We start from the raw sequence: 22,824 nt of genomic DNA on the forward strand, positions 1-22,824 counted from the left end.
TTAGCGCCATTTGAATTCGCCCCAGTGGCTTCCACTTTGATTCCGGGACTTTGAAATGCAAACCTGCCTTTCAATGCAAATGCTCCGAGAGGTTGGCCCAATAATAATAAAAAAAGGCTTTTCCTCAGGGAGGTGCCTTTGCAAAGTTGGGAAGGGAAGAAGAAAAAAAAACCCAACCCTGAGCAAGTAGTTCAGGTGAACTGTTAATCAGGAAGAGGCTGGGAGTTCTCGGCAAAGGCAAGCCAGGGAAGACGCTGCTGCGGCGCCGGGCACATTATGCACGCTGAGCTACTTGGGGATGATGTATGTGGGCTATCTGTTGGATAAGGACACCAACATGTACCCCAACCCGGTCAGGCACCCGGGCCTGAACCTCAGCCCCCCAAATTATGTGCCCGTGCCCCCTCAGTACTCGGATTTTGCCAGCTACCACCACATGCCCGGGATTAACAGCGATCCTCACCAGGGGCAGCCGGCGGGTACCTGGGGCTCTCCGTACCCGCCTACTAAAGAGGACTGGCACTCCTACGGCGCAGGAGCCCCTTCTTCTGTCGCCAGCCCGGGGCAGCTAGGATACAGCCCCCCGGATTTCAATCCAATTCCGCCACCCGGCTCTGGACTACTGCCTCCGCCCATGAGCGCCCCAGTCCCCCAGCTCTCCCCAAACGCGCAAAGGCGCACGCCTTATGAGTGGATGAGGCGCCACGTTCCCACTAGCAGCAACAGTGGTAAGGATTTGTCTCTCTCTTTCTCTCCTCCGTCTCTGGCTTCGGGGAGGGGTCTCTTTTAGGCCGGGAGACGAGCAGTCTCTCTGCGGTCTGTCGACTTTTTCCTTCGCGTCTCTCGGCAGGGTTGAGCCGGCCACTTTATAGCGTTTACTCTTCATTATCTTTCCCCATCAACTTGTAGACACAAGAATTTGGGGTCAAACTACATTTTAACACGAAAAGGGAGGGATACTTGCAAGATTGGCTACAGATCCAGGAGGCTACAGATCCAGGAGGTTCCTTACACAGAAGGAAATTCCACTTATGCAATGTTTGCTAGTTGTACACAATTTGTCACATGTGACGCCTGGAGTTATACATGGATACTCTTCCATTGATGAATCCATGGCTTGGGAAGGGTCTTTTGTTTCTCAAGCAAAGCGTTCTTGGTTCAGTCCAAGGCTAAAACGATAGGAGCCATAGGAAAGCTGGTCGCTGGCCAAAATAGCCTTGATCCTTAGGAATAGGGAGATAGCCCTATTCTAGTCAGCTTGAATGGGCAATAATGGATGAGATATCGTCCCATGTTGTGATTGGCTATGGCCTCCCCAGTTGATGACCACATCAGGGTAGAATTTGGAACAAATGAACCTTATAGTCAGTGTAATACAAGTTTCACAATTGTTCATATATTTTGTCAAAATGGGAATCGTAATGCAGGAGTTATATACAGTAGTATACAGGGTAAAGTTACAGAGCTACACTCAAAGGGGAAATTTCAAGGAAATAGAGTGAGTAATATATAAAAATAAATATAATAGAGTACATGGGCTTCTGTTTGTTTGTTTGTTTGTGTATGTATGAGTCTGTATATTTCCCTAATTTACATTGAAAGGAATGACTAGAACTTTCCAAGAACTACCTTTTACTTAAGTCTTTCCGTGTTTCATTGTCAAACACGTCACCCAGATTCTGACACTGAGTCACAAGTTAATTTTTCTCTCATCAAATAAAGCTGTAGTAAACTGCATTTTTCTCAGTCTAGTTTACTGAAACTCTCTACAGAGAATGATAATTGACACAGGGAGTAAAATCAAATACTGATTGTGAAGGCTCTGGTAAATAAAGTTTTTGGAATTGTCTGCAGTTATCTATGTGATTTAGCAAATCAGCCAGGAAGAAATCACAATAAAAATAATTTGGTTTTTTTTGTTAAGTTTTGGGAAAATCTGAAAGGTCACTGTGTATAACTGCCTGCTTCATTACTGTGTTCATCAAAGTACAGCTGTCTTTCATTGGTTTCCACATTTGATGACACTGTATACTGAATGTTTTTATTCTGTATGGCTACTGTTATCAAATTCTACTGTTTTCAATGAAATTTCATTCTAGCTGTTTTTGTTTGTTGCACCCCTTTCAATATGATGAATAGGGACACTACCATAGCTTGGATAAGGTGTATATTGATGTATGTTTCAATACTAGCTTTATCCTTTAACATTAATATCCAGCAGTATTATGTCACTAGATTATTCTTCCTGTACAGTATTTGAAGCTTTTAGTATACATTCTGGAAACTTTGGGAATAATTCAAGGATGTCCCTTAGGCCCTAGGGCAAATGTTAATCTTCTCAAAAAAATCTCTCCCCCTCCCATCATTTAGTATGGTGCATACTATATAAAAATATGAAAATATGTAATCTTCTACCACTTCTTGTTCTGTTATTAAGAATTCAGGTAGAATTCAGTATTTGGAAAGGTAGTAACTTCTATTTTCTGATTAATATTTCTGTCAAAATGTCCTTGTGTGTTTGCTCACATCTAAGCATCTGCACAAGAATAGTTATTGCCTATTAGCTGCATTCTTACTTTCTCTACTCTTCTCAAATGGTTATATTCCCACCTTACAGTTTATAACTGGTGGTAGTTCTCTAATCTAAAAACTATTGTGAATACAGAATAATGGCATCTTGTGTGTCAGTTAAAGTGTGTATGAGATAGTGATGTTCCTGTACTACAAGAAAGCACAAAGTACTTTTTTGTGAATATGTAAGTTGCTTATCAGTACATGATTTGCTCCCTCCCCCAATGCTGTTCTTAAGAAGTGAAAGCTAATGGCACAATAAATAGGCTCAACTAATGAATGTATGGCACCTTAAGTTTTTATGGGACAGGCAACAGCAACTGTGTGTGTGATTTAATGACCCTTATTTGTGGGAACAAGCTCCATTGATCTCAGCTCAGTTATTTTTTTAATAAAAAGGTGAGATTTGTAAAGGGTTTTCTTCTCATATGAACTGATTTCCTACTGTCATCTTTAAAAACCCACCCTATGAATATAAAATAGGATTCTTTGCAGAGATGTCTATATGCATGCTAATAGATAGCTTGCTTTTTATTGTAAATTTGGTTATAAAGCTGGGATTTATTACTGAATGGAGAAAAATAATGTAGGCGTTTCATTTTTTTGTCCTTTTATTTGTCATTGACTTTAACACAGCCTACATTCAAAATGTTTGCTTCTCTCAACGCCACTAAAGTTAGAGATTGCTGATCGAAGCCTAGTGAACTAAAATTAGTTCTGAATGTTGCAGAACCTACATGCTGTTCATTGTACCTTTTACGTTTTTTCAAACGGGATTCGATATTTTAAAATGCCCAAACCGGCTGACTATAAATGAGCGCCGCTGCATTTTCCGACGACAGGAATGTCTCCGCATTTTAGGCGATACGTTCCGTCCTAAAAAGCTCGCGTCTCTGAGCAGAAAAAAAGGCGCGAAACAACTTTCCCGCCAAGCCTGGTGCACCTCGTTGCTCCCCCACCCCGTTCAGGCAATAGCCTCCTTCCCTTCCCAAGTTCTTTCTCGGGAGCTTTGGATCTTTCCAGCGCCGAAACCCGGCCTCTAACTTTGCGGCCGCGCTGAACTCTTGAACCCAGGGCGAGAAAGGAGTTTTTAAGAGGACCCCGGGGTGACGCGGTGGGAAAGTGGAAGTCTCTCCCCAGGCGAAGGCAAATGAACATTCTGGGGTGACAAAAGACTCCTGCACCGGTGCCCAGTTCAAAGGCGGCAAGGCCGACGACCTGCCTCATGAAAGGCCTTGCGAACGCCTCAGTCAAACCCGGGGCAAATTTGCAAGCGTGCTGCTTTTGTTATGCTGATCGGCCGAGGGGCTGCGTGCGGCGGGGCGCCCAGCGAGCCTCCTTGTTCTCAGCTTTGAGGATTGGCGGCTAGGCGCCCTTTGAAGTTGGGGGCACTTCCACTTTCCCCGGAGGCCTGCAAGTCTGGGCCGCCCATACGAGGCCACCGCCGCTCTCGCACTTTCGGGCTCCTGGGCTGGCACGACGCTCGGCCTCGCGACCAGAATATTTCGCGCGAGGATGGTTTGTGAGGGGAAACGAGGACGAGATGGAATAAGGCGCCGCGCTGAAAACTGCAGCATAAGCGTGCAGGACTCTTAAGGCGTCGTCCGTTGGGAGTGAGGCGGCATATAAATTTAATAAATGATGATGGCAGTGACGGCTTCGGTTGGAAAAAAAATTGAAGGATGTGTGGTTGTGAACTGAGCTCCAAGGTTTCATTGGGCCGGTGGCTGGCGCTGTAACGGGCCCCAAAAGTCAAACTTTTCAAGTTTCCTTGGCTTCAGAGAATGAAGTTTAATGAAGTTTATGCCCTTTACACTCCCATTGAAAGCAAGAAGACTCCATTAGAATACCTTTCTTCAGAAGTAGCTGCCCCTTGGGGTCAATGAAATTTACATTCAGGAAAAATATATATTCTCCATGCAGTCTGGAATGGAGGCTAGGGGTTTTTGTTTGTTTTGTTCATGCAGGTATTCATCTGTCACAAAAATGTATCTCCTTTCATGTAGCATGTAGTGACTGCCTTGCACAACGTTTACTGAATACCTCCACAGCAAAAAAATGATGGCTTCCTTATTATTTGCTCCCTGATACTCTAGAAGTTGTGTGATAAAAACGATCCCAGGATAATTTACTTTCTTCAACCTTCTTTGTGGTCTGTGATCATACAGCAAGTTAGCGCAAATCAAATTGGGTGCTGAATCATTAGCGATCGGGGTAGGGTACTTAGTTTATCTTACAGGCTCTGGCTAATATTGAAATGTGACACACTGATGAAGGAACTGGTGGAAGAGATCTTACCTTCCCTCTACATTGCTGCTGCTTTGCTCTGAGAATCCCCAAATTTATGGGCTATTTCATTGAGGGTTGATAAGGAAACCTGATGGAGGCAGTTACCGCTTTTGTAGCATTTAATATGCGGATGATCACACGTCTAATACAACAAGAATGCAGAGTCTATTTATGTAATGGAATCATTACATAACATTTTTCGCATCTTTATATTCATACGATTTAGTTATCCAGGTTTCAGACTGGATATATTAATCCATAGTAACACATTTTGGGCATTGCTCTTTCAACTTGTTAGATTGTTTACTAAGAGCCCGCAAGACTAATAATTAATGGGAGAATCACACTTTTGTTATCTGAATGGTTAACTTCAGAGCCTTTTTCTTAACCTGGAAAGGATTTTAAATGAAAGACTTGATACCATCTTAAATTTATCAAAACTAGGTCAAACAATTTGGAGGTTTTGCTTTATTTTGTAATAGTAACAAAGAAAATAAAACTATTTCAGATTTTGCATAAAATAAAAACACAATAGAATTATACTAAGACAGAAATACAAACTGAATTACCACTAACTAAATTAAATTAATTTCATAGAAAACAAAACTCAAGATATTTTTTTTACAATCTTCTAGATTACAATCAAGGAAATCATTTTTCTTTAATGCAATTGATCTCTTTATTTCTTAAACACCCTGTAAAGTAACATACCATATTACAAAACAAACTACAGAAGAAAATCTTTTTAATATATAGAGAAATATAGATATATAATACATAATAGCATTAAAAAGTTACACATATCAACTTTGTTTCAATACACAATAAATGCCATTTTTAACAAATCTAGCCGCTCCTAAGAAATGTGTGAAAAAATAATATAAAAATGTTTGAAAATATCCTTTATCATAAAATTGCTAAACTTGATTTTTTAAAAAGTAAAAATACTATTACATTGAAACAGACAAATCTAAGGATCCTTTTTATTATTACTGTAGTATGAAACCTAGTGATAAAAAAAGTTCAGAAGATTTTATAGTTTTTCCAAAACTGATCCTCATAATTTCTGAATCACAAGTTATTGCCACAGCATGCAACTAAAATTGCTTCTACTTAAGGTTCATCTTTCAGATTAAACTTTAATCCTTACATTCAAGATAGTATAAATTTTGTTTTGATTTGATATTTATATGAAATGATGGTAGAACATAGAGTTTCAGGGAACTGAATAAATGAAATGTTTATTTTAAAAGAAAAAATAATGAAAATGGCAGCTAAAACTATAACTCATTAATGAAGATCTGTATGCTGTTAAAAACCAGACATGATTGGAATAGCTTATTCCAGTAAAATTGCTGTTCTTGTTGACAACACCAATAACACTATAACAATTTCTTTGATTATTGTTTATAGACTATCATGGGTGAAATATGACCTTAAATCATTATTATATAATGATTGTTTTAAGAATTTCACCCAAGTTCAAATTGAATTTCATCTTCAGCTTCACAACAGTAGCAGTATCTTCAATTTAAGGATATATTAATCAACCAATGTAGGACAGGCTCTTTGGCCACTTCAAAGGAACCTGAGATAGTCTCCTTCAAAGGGAAGTAAAACTCTTAATTTTTTTATTGAAAACTTAAGTATAATTTTAAAATGGATCCTTCTGGGTTATTCCAAATATGGATTAAGGATCTAGAATCTTCTATAATGCCTATCAATGGCTTCATATCTTTAAAACATTAAAATAGTGTCAATAGTTTTGAGATTATGGTTGATTTATCAAAAAACTGTATTTAGAGAATATTAGACTTCCCAAAGAATATACTTGAAACAATGGACATAAGATTTCTTGTTGGAAGTAAAATAAAGTTGAGGTTTTATTTTGGAAATCGTATTTTAATTTACATAACTTTATGGGGAAATCTTTAAATGTTAAAGATATTAATGTAATATTGAATTATGTCCCACATTTTGAAACTTGACTTTGTCATAAATATGGTTATAGAGGAAATGGCTCAAATATTATATTAAGAAATTGGAAAAGTTATATTATTCCAGATGTTAAGGAATGTATTTTGAAGATCTGTGATTTGTCTGTTTTCAAAAAAGCAATATGTAATAAATTACAACAACAATAATAGAGTAGAATAATATAGTAGTCTGTGGTATTTATTAGCAAAGCAGTGATTACTGATAACTATAATATATAAGATGTATGTGTGTGTATGTTTAGCATCTTAAAATCCTATTCCTTTTTTCAGTTTTTCAGTTCTTGTTTTATTGTGTATGGATTTTTTTTAGTGTAGTTACTGTTTTGTCAATATAGGTAGTCCTCTATTTATGATTACAACTGAGCCCAAAATTTCTGCTGCTAAGCAAGACAATAAATAAGTGAATTTTGCCCCATTTTACAACCTTCCTTGCCACAGTTGTTAAGTGAATCACTGCAGTTGTTAAATTAGTAACATGATTGTTTTGTGAATCTGACTTCCCCATTGACTTTGTCAGAAGATTGCAATAATTGATCACCCGACCTTGGGAATTGCAACCGTCATAAATATATGCCACTTTTTTCAGTGCCGTTGTAACTTTGAACAATTGCTAAACAAATAGTTACAAGTCAAGGACTATCTGTATTTTGAAAAATGGTTGGAATTGTCTTGTAATTAGGGTGTAATGGCCTGAAGAGGTTTTTTAAAAAAATATGCAGGAAATTCAAATTAGGTAAGTCATATATAAGTCTATATAGTGAAAATTTTAATGCTAATTTGAAGTAATGCCAATTGAAATAATTGCCGATACAAATTAATTTGGGGTCATTGTTGTTCTCTGACCTTAGTTGTTTTCTTGCAGATGTTTCCCTTAATATCTACTATCTCATATTGAGCTAATATAGTTCTTATTGATATCAACTAAGTAAAACCATCTTTGTTACATTTATCAATAATTTTTAGCTGATACATATCTTAATTGTGTCTGCATTCAATCCTTATATACAATCAATGTCCTGTTATTGCTTTTCCCCCAGGCTTTAATTTCCCCTCAATATTCAACTTAACCTTTGGTATTATAATTTCCAAGCTTTAGGTGACCAGAGTTTCCCTCACCTCAACTTCTATATTTTCCCTTTTTTATAACAAAATCTAATATTCCAACTACACATCTTATCCGTCTATCTAATTTGGTTGGGGTCATTGTTTCTCTCTGACCTTAGTTGTTTTCTTGCAGGTGTTTCATTACTCAACTAGGTAACATCCTCAGTGCAAGGACCCCACTGAGCTAAAAATATTCCAAAATATTGATAAAAATTACTTTGATTTCAGTTAGTACAGTGCAGGTAAAACATGTCATTTACATGAATGACTGATAAAGTTATATGTAATCAAAGGGACAACTTATTACAACTTTTGTAATAAATAAAAATCTTTAGACAAGATAAAAGATAAATAAAAATTATGAATTGCTGTGACCACATTAGCCTAAATAGATCAATAATTGGCATCTTGTTGCTACTATAGTAGGAAATTATCATTTGCCCTACAAATATGAACATCTTAATTATGTAAATAATAAATCATAATTTTTTGCAAATTGTAAGTTTTTGCTTAGCCCCAGTATAAATAGCTTGGTAATGTTATAGGAAAATAGATTTTAGATTTAGATTTTATTTAATTTGTATACCGCCCTTCTCCCTAGGGACTCAGGGCGGTTCACAGGGCATATATAAATTACGATATAAAAGTTAAAATAAGATTAAACCAATGCCCAGTTAAAAAACAATAATACAATGCTAAGAACAACAATTTTAAAAGCCCATGTTCCCCCATCAGGCCAGACCAGCTAATTCAAATAGGTGGGTCTTCAGGTCACGACGGAAGGTTCGGAGGTCTGATGTCATCCGGAGCTCCACCGGCAGTTGATTCCATAGTGCCGGAGCGCCCACAGAGAAGGCCCTCCCCCTGGGGGCCGCCAGTCGGCATTCCCTTACCGGAGGCACCCTGAGGAGGCCCTCTCTGTGGGAACGCACAGGGCGGAGGGGAGTTGACGCCGGCAGCAGGTGTTAGATGCTGCTAGAAAAATAATGGGTTGGTATTGCAATTTCTAACCAGGAGAGAGGACCTTTAAGGAGTTACTTTTTAGTATTATTTAGGTGGTCAGATAACATTAAAAGATACATCCTTTAATAATCTTGTATCAAATTTCATACAATTTATTGTAACTTTGTATTTAGCTTAGGGTTTGAAATCAGTTGGTTAAAGTTACTGGTAAACTTAAACACGTAAAATGTAGGCTAATAACTCAAGAGCCATTGATTTAATCTAGCCTGAGTATCTGGAATAATATAACAAATGTACTGCATCATGTAGATAATGCATCAGTGTTACAGATAAGATATTAAGTAATTTTAATTTTTAAACTTCAATTTTAAAGTTTGTGTAATATATGGATCACACTGAAAAATCTCCTTACCCACTTATAGTAGTTTTTGAAAAGATAGCAAGGTGGGGACCAACTTCACTTCAAGCATCATGCTGTATCACAGAGAGGGGATGCAGCTTCACAGATTTCCCACAGGATGGGTATCCAAAAATCTTTTCCCAGCTAGATTTGGCAAGGCAGGAAGATTCTATTTAGAGGAGTTAACAAAAGGCCAAGGTGTATAAAGATTTGTCAATAATTATCAGCATCCCAAACTAGGCTTGGAAAGTTAACTATTGAACTGGCTAGCACATGTCAACAAGCAGCATTCTGTTTTGCAGCTTCCATGTTGTCTTCAGCTGTAGCCCCAATAAAATAGCCCAAGGAAAAACAAGAACTGACTCACTGTTTTCAGCACCCCAGGATCCAGGAAGCAAGGATGCTAGGCTGGAGTCATGTGATTGCCATTGGCAGCTTCCTGTCACTTTCTCCATTGACTTCACTTTTTGGGAGGCGGCAGTGAAGGTTGCAAATGACGATCACGTAGTTGTGGGATGCTGCCGCCACCATAATTAGGATAGTGTCCAAGTTGCAATCACATGACCACAAGGAAGCAGTGGCGGCAACAACTATGAAGAACGGTTTTAAGTTCCGTCATTCAGTGCTGTGGTAACCTAGAATGGTTACTGAAGAAGTTGTCATTAAATGAGGACTCTGTAGATGGAGCTTGGTAGAAAGCATAGGGAATGGACTTTAAAGGACAGGAGAAAAAGTTGCTACCAAGGCAACAGTTAAGTAAGGGGAGACACTTGAACTTGGGCCAAGAAACTAATTTGAAAAAAATGTCTCGGGAAAGGCCATTTCTAGGTCACATAAGTGAGGAAGCAGGTAAGCATGTTCATACTTGCATGATTTTGTACTATAGCTATTATAATAAGAGTAGTCTTCACCTACATGGCTTTTATTTTTGTTTTAAGTCTGGTCCACCTCACAGGACTGACAACCTTCCATGGAAGCAGAAGGTTCTGTACCAATAGAATTCTGTAATTGCTGGAAAGCAGTCAGACCCCAGGCATTCCTTCAAATGTTTAAGACATAGAAACAGGAGATGCTCACATCTGTTTAACTTTGGGTAGAGATACAGAGCGGGATACTATTATCACATTAATTATATCTGCAGTAACTTTTAGAGATATTGGAGAAGACATCCAAGAATACCATAGACCTCCAAGAAAACAAATAAATGAATTGTTAAAGATATTAAACCAGAGTTCTCATTTATGGCACAAATGAAGAGGCTTCAATTATCCAACTTTGGATATGTTAAGCCAAGACCTAATTTTCTGGAGAAGGTGCTGAGAAACTGGAAGGAAAGAAGAGGACAACGAGCAGCAAGGTGGACAACCTCAGTTATAGTGGTGATGAGCAGAAGATCCAAATGGCCAGGTTTTCTCCATTATTATGGAGAAAAAAATATGCGGTCACTAAGAATTGGCACCAATGGCACATAAATAATTTTTTTATTTATACCTTTAGAGCATATTAAGCAGCATCTGTCACCCAACTTGTTTTAAAAATAAAGTCACCTTATGGTTACATTAGGTGGTATGGTAGATCATAGAAAATAAATGCCCATCATAGAAAATAAATGCCCATCATAGATATTCATCTTTATACTATGATGCTGAAGCCCCCTTTCCTGCTATTTTCTCTGTTGAAATTATCCCATCCAAGTGCAGACTCCTTGCCATGTGAAAGAAATAGCAATTTGCTGAAGTATTTCAAGTACTCAATACTTCAGCCATCAAGCTGAATCTTTTATTAAATTTGTTCTACTTTTTTTGTAATGCTAGTTTCATAAAGGATAGAAAAGCCAGAGATATGAAGACAGAGTGGAATTACAAAACTGTGAAAGAGGGAATAAACGTGTCTGCAATTCTCAGTGACATCTCCAACAAGCCACAATAATGGCAAAATAATGTTGCCTCATGCATATTGTAATTTTGCTGTCATTGTTATTTCCCGCAAACACTATTAGCAGTGCAATAGAAAAAAAGTGAGCATTTCATAGTTTTATTGAACTTGTTAATAATGTAGTAACACTATCATGTGTAGCTCTCCTAAATGTCATTGAACTCAACTATCAGCCCTAGTTAGCTGATATATAAAATATACTACTTACTAGAAAGAAACTGCAATTTAAAACACAGTAAAGATCTTATTTTTAAGTGACTGTAGTTAGGGAATAAAATATATTCCAGCAAAACCCGATGCTAAATTTATTTAGTTATTACATTTCTGTGCTGCAGCAACTCTGGATGGATTAAAATATAATTTACAATATAAAGCCAAAATTAGAATATTTAATTAACTTTCTTAGACTGTGATTATATTAATGTTGCTGGATTAAAAATGTGTAATGAAACAGTGATAAGGAAAGGTAAAAACCTTTTGTGCAGATTTACATTCTGGCTTTTAATCTCTGCTGTGAATGTTCACAAAATACTTGTGGAAATCTTGCAATTCTTAATTGCAAACATTCACTAATTTTATGATTTTATTGCTCTCAGTATTTATAACCAGTAAATGTTTATGTATTTGAGCTTCAAACTGTCCCCTTCCTTGAATTGTGATATCAACATTGTAGTGTAATTTCTATATTTTAGTTGGAGTAATGATCCCACAACAGTACTCTTATTTTATTATAGATAACATTGAAGTTTGGTTCTTCTTGTTCTGTCTGTTGATGGAAGTGGTAGTAAAAATAATGAAAGTAAATATTTGAATGCTATGAGAAATCTGCATTTTAATATTGCACAATATAATTCATTACAATTGAAATGAACACTCCTAGAAATATTTGCTTGGTAACTATCAATGCAGCTATCAATGCAGAAACTCAGACATATTCAAATGCTATATATAAATATATTTTAGTTTTACACTAGTGGTTCAGGTGCATTTTAAGTTAATGAACTCTTTAAAAACTCAACTGTTGATTTTATATTTCATTCTTACATTCAATCATTCATTCTGGATTTTTAAATTTTTCAGTGTGGAACATATACCATCAAAGCCCTGATGGTGGTAATAACTTTTGCAATGCATATAGAGATACACACAGAAGTGTATGTATGTATGTATGTATGTATGTATGTATGTATGTATGCATGTATATGTATATGTATGTGTGTATATATATATTACACACACACACACACACACACACACACACACAACTATGCACATACACATAGAACTCTTTCTTAAATTATTAACCACAGCATGCTACTGAGCTGACTTGAGATGTTCTGAGTAACCAGTAGCCTTTTAAAATATTTTAAAATTTCCTTTCCATAATGATACAGATGACACAACATTCCTTTGGTTTTAAATATGTGTGTGAGTGGATACATTTGTCTTTAAAAGATTTGCACTGTAATCCTTATATTCTCATATAATTATTTCTTTCAAAAGTGATTTAAATGATTCTTTGTTTTATTGTTCTATTTTAATTGTAATATGCCTGACAAATCTGTATGTTGAAGATACTTTTGTATTACTATATTTCTATATCATTTTTCATGCATTTTTCATGCATTTTTCAAAGCTTGTGTAAAAATAAAATTGCAATTCCATTGGAAATATTGTAATAAATATGACATAGCAGTTAATATTATTTAAAACTACAGCAACGTTTGACCTAAAAAAACAGGTCAGCACCTAATCCACAGTGTCTCACAGTAATATAAAATTAACCACACTAATGACACTATTTTTTCTTTTTTTATTGTTATTTCATAACAGGAAAACAGAGGTGAAAAACAGTAAATAAGGAAAGAGCAGAAAGAAAAGCAGAGAAGAAAAATAGAGAGAAGGCAAGCAGATTAAAATGTAGGTTTAAAAGGTTAAAATTGGCTATGGTTGGTAATAATAGTGAATTTAACACTGAGGAGGTTATTAAGGCTGCAATCTTGTATTCTCTTTTTAGCACAAAGACCCATTGAGTTCAATATGATTTTCTTCTGAGTTGACAAAGAGAATTATACAGGGAATTATAGGATATAAGCCATGTGCCCTAGGTAAAAGTAGAGCAAAGTAGGAGTTCCTGTTTGGCAGCCATTGGGACAACTGGGAAAAGCTGGTGCTTGGCTTTCCAGCTTGGTTTTTCTTCATCTAGTGACTCTTAAAGGGTCAGAAAGTTGCCCTGGAGGTGCAATGAAGGAGGAGGGATACTTCAGAAGCTCAGATCAGGGGGCACCCAATCGGAGCGAACTGTAGGACCCTCTGGAAAAACGAAGGAAAAGGCTGTTAAGATCTACCAGCCATAGCCGTCTCCAACAGGAACAAAAAGGACTATAAATCAGCGGAATTTCAACAGCATGCTGAAGCTGGGTGAGCAAGATTTTCTCTTTCCTTCTCCTTGAGGATTATAAATGTTGAGCCCCTGATGGGAAAGGTCTGGAAAGTAAAGACCCCTAGAAGATTTAAGAGCGGCGAGTAATTATAAAGGGATGAAAGACACTTTGTTAAAAATATTGGACATTGATAAATAAACCAAGGAGGACATCTAGTGGTGAAAGAAGAACGAAATTTCTGATATACTGTTGTCGACTGAAGTTAACCTTGACAAAAGACACCTGCAAATGATAAGACTGACTGGTTGTGAGATTGAGATTCAAAGCTACTTCTATTGAATTTGGCTAAATTTAAACAGATGTTGTTTTGGCTTCAGATTGTAAGCTGTAAAATGACTTCATCAAATATTACTAGACTCATGAAGAAAACTTCTTCTGCACCCTCAGTAGGACAATCCAGTCCTACAACACAGGGATCTATTGAAGCAATGTTGCAACATGAAAAAATAAATACTGCTCAAAGTGAAACACAGACTTCATTAAAATTTCTTCAAGATCTTATGTTAAAGAATCAAGAAGAACCATTTAGAAATGCAAGAAAATCACAGAAGTAAACAAAGTAAACTGGAGAAATTAAATGAAGAAATTTTGGATATAAAGGGAAAATTTGAAACTCAGAATCAAATGATAATAAAAAATCAACAAGATACACAAAATTGAAGAAAAAACAGATGAGAATGATAAAAAGATAGAAATATTACTACAAGAAAATGAAAAATTAGAGAATGCTATTAAGATTTTAGAGATGGAAAAAGCAGAACATTATTTAAGATTTCAAAACATTCCTGAGGATAGAGAAGAAAACATAGCAGAGGTGATTATTGACATCCTAGAGGAGACTTTGAAGGCAGATCGAGGAGAAATTCAAATAATAATAATAATAATAATAATAATAATAATAATAATAATAATAATAATAATAATAATAATAATAATTTGGAAGGGACCTTGGAGGTCATCTAGTCCAACTCCCTGCTCAGGCAGGAAACCCTTACCATTTCAGGCAAACGGCTGGCCAGTCTCTTCTTAAAAACTTCCAGTTTTGGAGCATTCACCACTTCTGGAGGCAGGTTGTTCCACTGGTTAGTTGTTCTAACTGTCAGGAAGTTTCTCCTTAGTTCTAGGTTGCTTCTCTCCTTGACTAGTTTCCATCCGTTGCTTCTTGTCCTGCTTTCAGGTGCTTTGGAGAACAGCTTGACTCCCTCTTCTTTGTGGCAGCCCCTGAGATATTGGAACACTGCTATCACCCTTCTCTTCGTTAAACTACACATACCCAATTCCAGCAACCGTTCCCTATATGAGTTAGATGACATATTTCGCTTCAATTCAAGCTATGCAAGAAGAAATAAACTGCCAAGAGAAGTACATGTACAGTTTGCAAAGAAGACAACAAGAAAAGAAATACTATAGAAAGTTAGAGATGAACCAATACAATATAAAAAATAAAGAAATTGTGGTCTTAAAGCAGATACCTAAGAGAGTTAGAGATACAAGAAGACAGTACCATTTTTTGACCATGAAATTGATTGCCAATGGCATAAATTTTAGATGGTTGATGCCGGAAGGTATCTTAATAAACTGGAACAATACAAGGTACAGACTGGACTCAATTTGGAAAGCAGAAAACTTTGAAGTGAGGAATAGGTCAATCTTAGATGAAGGAGTAGAATTAAGTCAAGGGAAGAGTAAGGAGCAGAAACAAACAGAAGAGAGGATTCAAGGAGCAACTGACCAAAAGGGTGAAGATTTGCCAGAGAACAAAGGACTACTAGATCTACTAGACCGAAATATAAATAAATGGAAATGGATAAAGAAAATGGAATCTTCTCAGTGAACATAAATAGATTGAATTCTCCAATTAAAAGAAATAAGATTTTTAGGAAATTATGGAAATTGAATTTGGATATAATTTGTTTGCAAGAAACACATATAAAAGAACAGCATCATAAATTATTGGAATATCCAAAAATTGGAAAACTTTATTATGCATCAGCACAACAGAAAAAAAGAGGAGTTGCTTTATATATTAAAGAGACAATAAATTTAAAATGGTATATTCAGATGAAGAAGGAAGAATTTTAATGGTAGAAATTTATCTGCATCAAAAGCAAATATTATTAGTGGCAATTTATGCACCAAATAATAATCAAGAAAATTTTTACAAAAACCTACATAGAAAAATAATAGAAATGGAGTATCAAAATGTTTGCTTACTGGGAGATTTCAATGCAATAATAGATGGAAAAAATGATTATAAAAGCAATAAAACGGAAAAATGGAAGAGGAAGACCTAAGACTTTTTTTTGATATGGCAGAGGAAATTGTAATTCAAGATGTTTGGAGGGAAGTGAATCCACAAAAATTGCAATATACTTTTTATTCAAATAGCCAGAAATTCTGGTCAAGGATTGATATGATTTGGATGACTGCTGATATGAGAATGAATGTTCAGGACATTGAAATAGAAACAGGCATATGGGCACATCATAATCCCTTGAAAATGACTTGGAAAGGAATACAAAAAGTGCCAAGATGGACTTTAAATCATTCCATATTAAAGGAAAAAGAATTTATAGAGTTAACAAAAAAAGAAATGGAATTCTTCTTCAAAGAAAATAAAAAAGAAGATACTACAGTACAAAATCTATGGGATACAGCTAAAGCGTATTTCAGAGGTATAGCTATAACATATATGGCAAGGAAAAATAAACAGAGAAAACAACAATATGTATTATTAAAAGTAGAATTTGGAAAGTTAGAATCAGAAATGCAAAGAAATCCACAAAAAAGACTTTAAAAAGAGAAATGAACATAATAAAAATAAATTAAATTTGTTAGATTCAGAAGAAGTGGCAGAACAGATAAAAAGAGCGAAACAATTTTTTTTTGAAAATGCCAACAAGCCGGGAAGATGGCTAGCTTATAAATTAAAAAACAGAAAGAAAAAAAATGATACATAATTTACTTGATGGGAAAGGTTATTTACTATATAAAAATGAAATAAAAAGATAGTTAAAGAATTCTACAAGGAACTGTATGATAAAGAGGAGACTTCAAGAGAGAAAACTAAAATACTTGGAAGAAAGTAATCTTCCAAAGATTTCAGAGACATTTAAAAATATGTTAGATGAAGGGGTTACAATGATGGAAATAACAGAGGCCATAAAGCAGGGGTGTCAAACTCAGTTTCATTGAGGGCCGCATCAGCATTGCGGTTGCCTTCAGGGGCCTGGGTGGGTGTGGCCTGGGTGGGTGTGGCCTACTGGGTGGGCGTGGCTAAAGTGTGTATGGCCTACTGGGTGGGCATGGCCAGCTCTACATTGTTCACATCAAGGGTTGCCTATGGGGGCCTGGGCAGGAGTGGGACAGATCTGAGGGTCTCTGGCAGGAGGAGGGTCTCTGGGCCAGGGCCAAGGCACTGGGGGCTGTTCCCTCACTGTTTCCAGGATGGCTTCGCGGGCCGGATGAAACCACTTTGCAGGCCGGATCTGGCCCCCGGGCCTTGTGTTTGACATGTCTGCCATAAAGAGACAAAAAAATGGTCCAGATGGACTTCTGGTAGAATTATATAAGAACTTACAAGAGATATTAAGCGAACCATTGAAAGATGTTTGTAATGGACTTTTATTAGAAGCTAAAATACCAATGATGTGGATTGAAGCAAATATTACTTTAATACCAAAAGAAGATTCGGATTTGACCCAGATTAAGAACTATAGACCGATTTCATTGCTCAATGTGGATTATAAAATTTTTACTTCAATAATGGCAGAGAGATTGAAAAAAATACTTGGTTGAATTTATACATCCAGATCAAAATGGCTTTTTACCAAAGAGACAAATTAAAAATAATTTAAGAGTGATAATAGATGTATTGGAATACTATGAGCTACATCCAGGGAAACAAATGGCATTAATATTTTTAGACGCTCAAAAGGCATTTGATAATCTTTCATGGCAATTTATGATTCATCAGTTACAAACAATGGACTTTGGACAGAATTTTATAAATATGGTAAAAACAATATATAATAAACAAATAGCCAAAGTGATTGTGAATGGAGATTGTACTGAGAGCTTTGAAATAAGGAAAGGCACAAGGCAAGGATGCCCTTTATCCCCTCTTGTTATTCATTTTCACTTTGGAAGTTTTAAATCGAAATATAAGACATTAGGAATTAGAGGGTTGGGGATAAAGGGTGAAACATATAAGCTACAAGCATTTGCTGATGATTTAGTATTTATTTTGGAACAAAATAAATTCTCTTAAGTGAACTAATACAGTTAGAGAAGTTCATTTACATATCTGAACTCATTAATAAAAATAACAATGTATGGTGTTTTGTTTTTTAAAAAGGGAATAAAATTAGGGAACTGTTAAGTCATGGGCTCGGGTGCAGGAATGACGACATGGGGCTGAGTACAGGATAACTCGTACTTTATTCTTGCTGGAACTGTACTGAAACTTAGGCTGCAACCAGCCACAATATATAGTCTAGCCCCTAGGCGGCAGCCAATGGGTTTGAACCCACTCTTGTCGCCTGGGGCTAGCCAATTGCAGGACCGGAGATGGCCAGTCTGGGTTGCTGGAGAGCTGTTGGCTGCTCCAGCAACGCACATGGTGTATTACCACAAACCCAGTACATAACACCCCTCCCCCTTAGATCAGACTATAACACCCGCAATTAGTCTTGACAGCTGTCAAGACTTATTAATCAACTCACAACTGTAGTGATAATAATAAAAATAATAAATAATAAATTCACTGTGGCTACAATGAGATTAAACAATGTCTGAACAGGCTTACAATGCAGTAATAGCAGTTTCACAATGCACAAGTTTCTATAGTTAGTGGTAACAAGTTTTACAACATTATACATCACTTTATTTTACAATGTAATCTGTGAGGTAGGCAGGAGGCTTGTGTGGCCTAGAGGAACATCTTGGAGTTCCTATCACTTTGTGGTCTACCAGCTTACCCAGTGGCCTGGGTAGACCCATGTCCCTTTGTGCTCCTGTGTCAAAGGTAATTGAAACGCTCTGGCTGACCTCACCAGGTTGGCCCACCCCAGAGTCAGTCTGTTCTGCAGAGTAGGCAGAGCGGTTGCTAAAGTTTGGCTGGCTCGCTTTGTCAGGGGTTCCATGTTGCACTCCCGTGCTACCCAGTTCTTCCTCATATTCTATCTCCGCTGAGAAGGAACAACGCTGGTGGCCCAAGTGAGGGCTGGCTTGGCCGCAAGTTTGAGGACCTTGGGAGGGACTTATGACACAGTCCTCACTTAGTGGCTGTTCTGGAAATCTTTTCCTGAGTTGGTCAATGTGTCTTCTGACCAGTCGCCCTCCCTCCAACTCCATTTCATAAGATAGGGGTCCAGATGCCTTTGTTATTTGACCAGGAACCCATAAATTCCCTTGAACATAGTTCCTGGCCCAAACCCAATTGCCCATATGCAGCCCCCTCAGGGGTTTTGGTCGAGAGGCTTCTGTTGCGACTCTGTCTGGATGCAACCTGTCCAGTTTAGTAATCAAACATCTCCCCCAACGAAGTTCTGCAGGACTTTTACCTGTTCCAGTGCAGGGCGTAGAATGCTGGCAGAGTAAAAAATCTGCGAATCTGTGATGCCAGTCACCTGTGACAATGTGCTTGAATGCCTCCTTTGTTGTTCTCACCATGCATTCGGCTTGTCCATTAGAAGATGGATGAAACAGTGCAGATGTTGCATGTCTGATGAGATTAGCTCTAAGAAAAGCCTGAAATTCAGCAGCAGTGAATTGGGCCCCATTATCAGAAACTAAGACATCAGGCAACCCATGTGTTGCAAAGAGTTTTCTCAGCACCTGGATGGTCCTAGCAGTAGTCATGTTAGGAACTGGAATTACTTCCAGCCATTTTGAGTGGCTATCCACTACTATCGGGAAAAGCTGCCCCTGAAAAGGCCCAGCGTAGTCTATGTGAATCCTAGACCAGGGAGTGTGCATTTCCTCCCACCTGTGGCATTTCAGGCCTCGATTGCTGGCATGTATAAAAACCATGGACTTGACCGTCGATGGCCTTATCAAGGCCCAGCCACCAAAGGTAGCTTCTAGCTAAGGCTTTCATTCTGACAATGCCTGGATGGCCTTCATGTAAGGAGTGTAAGACCCCATCTCTTAAGGAAGTGGGAATTATGACTCTGTTCCCCCATAAAATGCACCCTTTATGTGCAGACAACTCATGCCTCCTGACAAAATAACTTTGAAATTCAGAGCCTGGACCTTTTTCCAACCAGCCCGTATATACGCATGACAACACTCTACTCAGAATTTTATCTGTGGCAGTTTCAGCAGCAATATCCTCTGCATGGAGGGGAAACTCAGGTATGTCCTGTATGGACAGTATTCTAGCAGCAGGAGCTGGATCAGGATCCATTAGGGGCAGTGGTAGTCTGCTGAGGTCATCAGCATGGCCCATTTCCTTTTCTAGTTTATGAATTAACTTAAAATTGTATGCAGACAAAAAAATAGACCATCTCAACATTCTTGCAGATAGTATGTGGCGGGTTTGTTTGTCTGTTGTGAACAGTCCCAACAGACGTTTGTGGTCAGTGTAGACAGTGAAATCCCTGCCATATAAATAATCATGAAATTTTTTAACTTCAGCAACTATAGCCAGGGCCTCTTTGTCAATCTGGGCATAGTTGCGCTCAGCAGAGGACAAGGTCCTTGAGTAAAATGCAATAGGGACCTGTTTCCCTATTTTTCTCTATGTGGCTTAAGACTGTCCCCACCCCATAGGTTGATGCATCACATGCAAGACATACAGGTTTAGACTCTTATGTAATGAGTTACAGTGGACTTTTCTGATAGAAGTGCTTTCAAATCCTGGAAGTGCTTTCAAATCCTTTCGTGTAAGTTAGTCCATTTCCAAGGGGCTTTTTTTGTCAAGCAGCCTGTGGAGGGGCTCTGCTATTGCTGCCTTATGAGGTAGCAATGTGTGATAAAAGTTTAGGAGACCCAAAAATGCTTGCAGCTCTCCTTTTGATTTTGGCCTAGGAGCCATTTTAATGGCCTTCACTTTAGAATCAGTGGGGTGAATACCATTAGCATCAATGCAGAACCCCAAGTAGACCCCAATACTACACTTGTTCTTCTTTAATTTGAGGCCTGCTTCGTGAAGCTTCTGCAAAACAGCCCTGAGCCTTCTGGCCAACACTTCTGGGGGATTCCCCAGCAATAAGAACATCATCAAAATAAGGGCAGATGCCCTGGATACCCTTAAGTGTACGTTCCATAATCCCTTGGAAAATACCCGGTGCAACACTGACTCCAAACTGTAAGTGTTTGACTTTGAATGCCCCTCTGTGAATCACGATCATTTGAGCCATGGCTGTGGCCTCGTCAACCAGCAATTGCTGATTGGCCTGTGCTAAATCAAGTTTAGCAAAAATGGTTCCCCCTTGCAAAGAGGCTAAAATATAGTTGACCACTGGAACCGGATAAGCATGCTGCTTGAGGGCCTTATTCAATGTACATTTATAATCAGCACAAATGCAAATTTCCCTGTTGGCCTTAAGTAGAGTGATAATAGGAGTTTCCTACTCCCCACCATGAACAGACTGTAACACGCCCTGTTCTACAAGCTTATCAATTTCGCAATCAATTTTATGTTTTAAGGCAAAGGGGACCCTGCGAGGTTTAACCCTAATTGGGACAATGTTGGGATCTAAATAAAAACAATAAATAAATAAATAAATAAATCTAACTCGAAAGAAATTGGCAGGCCTGTGTATGTCCCTAGGGTTGAATCAAAAACATCCGTGTATTCCTCGCACACTGACATGAGGTCTGCCGTTTGTGTCCGGTTTATGTCAGTAATCTGAATACCTAAGGAATCAAACCAATCAAGTCCAATGAGACTTGTTCTCTGGCCCTCTACTACTATTACATCCAGGTGCCCCAAAAACCCTTTAAAGTTTACCAATACGGTGGCTTCACCCTTAACTTGAATGTGAGCATTTTGAAAATCCATTAAAATGATATCTGAGGGTCTTAGTTTGGCCCAATTGTTACTGCGCCTATACACAAAGTTGTATGTGTCTTGCAAAATGATTGAGAGGGCAGAGCCGGAGTCCAACTCCATCTTACATGGAACTCCTTGTAGCTGTACTAAGAGCTTAAGTTTAGGCTTGAGGGGGCATCGAGCCCTGGTGTGGCAAACGCTTTGCTGGCTTCTGAAGAATCCCACACTAACTGGACCCTGGGCCCCAGTACCTCTCCTAGTTGGTTCCTCTGACTGGTGTTTAGGTGGCCGGTCTCTCTGGTGGGCTCTGCAAACCAGCGCGATGTGGCCAGTTCTTCCACAAGCTCTACACGTGGCCGAACGAAATCTGCAGTTGGCGTGAATATGGTTGGCTCCGCACCCCTTACATCTCGGTAAGAAAACTGCCTTGTAACCATCCTCTCGCTGGTAGCTGTTGCGGTGTTGCGCGTTGGGTTGCCTTTGGAGTTTGTTGATTTCGGGTTCTTCTTCTGAAGATTCTCCGGCGCATTTGGCGATCTTAAGATGGACCGATTCTTCGACTTTTGAAGGTTTGGTGGGCTGAACTGTCTGCACTGCGCCCCTGGTGGCTTCATCAGCCATCACCTCATCCTGTGCCTCGGAAAATGTTAAATTGGGTCTAGCAAACAGTCTCTGCTGAAGGGTTCTGTCCCGAAGGCCACAGACGAGCTGGTCTCTTAGTCGTTCTTCTAAGTTTGAGAACTTGCAAAGGCGTGTGGCCTGTCTTAGGCCTGCAGTGAACTCCGAATCTGTCTCCCTGGGTAGTTGCACTCTTTGGTCGAATTTGAATCACCACGCCATCTCCGACATCTTGGGCTGGAAGTGCCCAGTTAGCTTCTTTTTAAGGTCTGTGTATGAGACTGCTTTGATGGGTGTCAGCGTGAAAAGATTCTCTGCCAGGTTGAAAGTTGCTGGACCGCACACACAAAGCAACGTGGCAGCCTTCAGGCCTTCCTCTACGATCTGATTTGCTCTCAGATAGTTCTCTACTTGCAAGAGGTCAGATGGCCATTCTTCCGGATGCTTCACGTCAAATTCTCTTAGCTTGCCGACTTTTGGCATTCTTCCTTCAAATTCCTGTGA

General features: G+C 38.2%; 1 protein-coding gene across 1 annotated transcript in view; it reads left to right on the forward strand.

Moving 5' to 3' along the window:
• Window positions 1-298: 298 nt before the first annotated feature.
• CDX1 (caudal type homeobox 1) overlaps window positions 299-22,824 on the forward strand; it is a gene marked incomplete at both ends in the record, with an annotated part of 43,269 nt that continues 20,743 nt past the window's right edge. The window contains one exon of the mRNA XM_081320537.1: window positions 299-728. Within this exon, the coding sequence (XP_081176663.1) occupies window positions 299-728 (430 nt within the window). The remainder of the gene's footprint in view (window positions 729-22,824) is intronic.

The sequence above is a fragment of the Vipera berus genome, assembly GCF_964194415.1.
Source record: "Vipera berus genome assembly, chromosome: 2".
In the NCBI taxonomy this organism is placed as follows: domain Eukaryota; kingdom Metazoa; phylum Chordata; class Lepidosauria; order Squamata; family Viperidae; genus Vipera; species Vipera berus.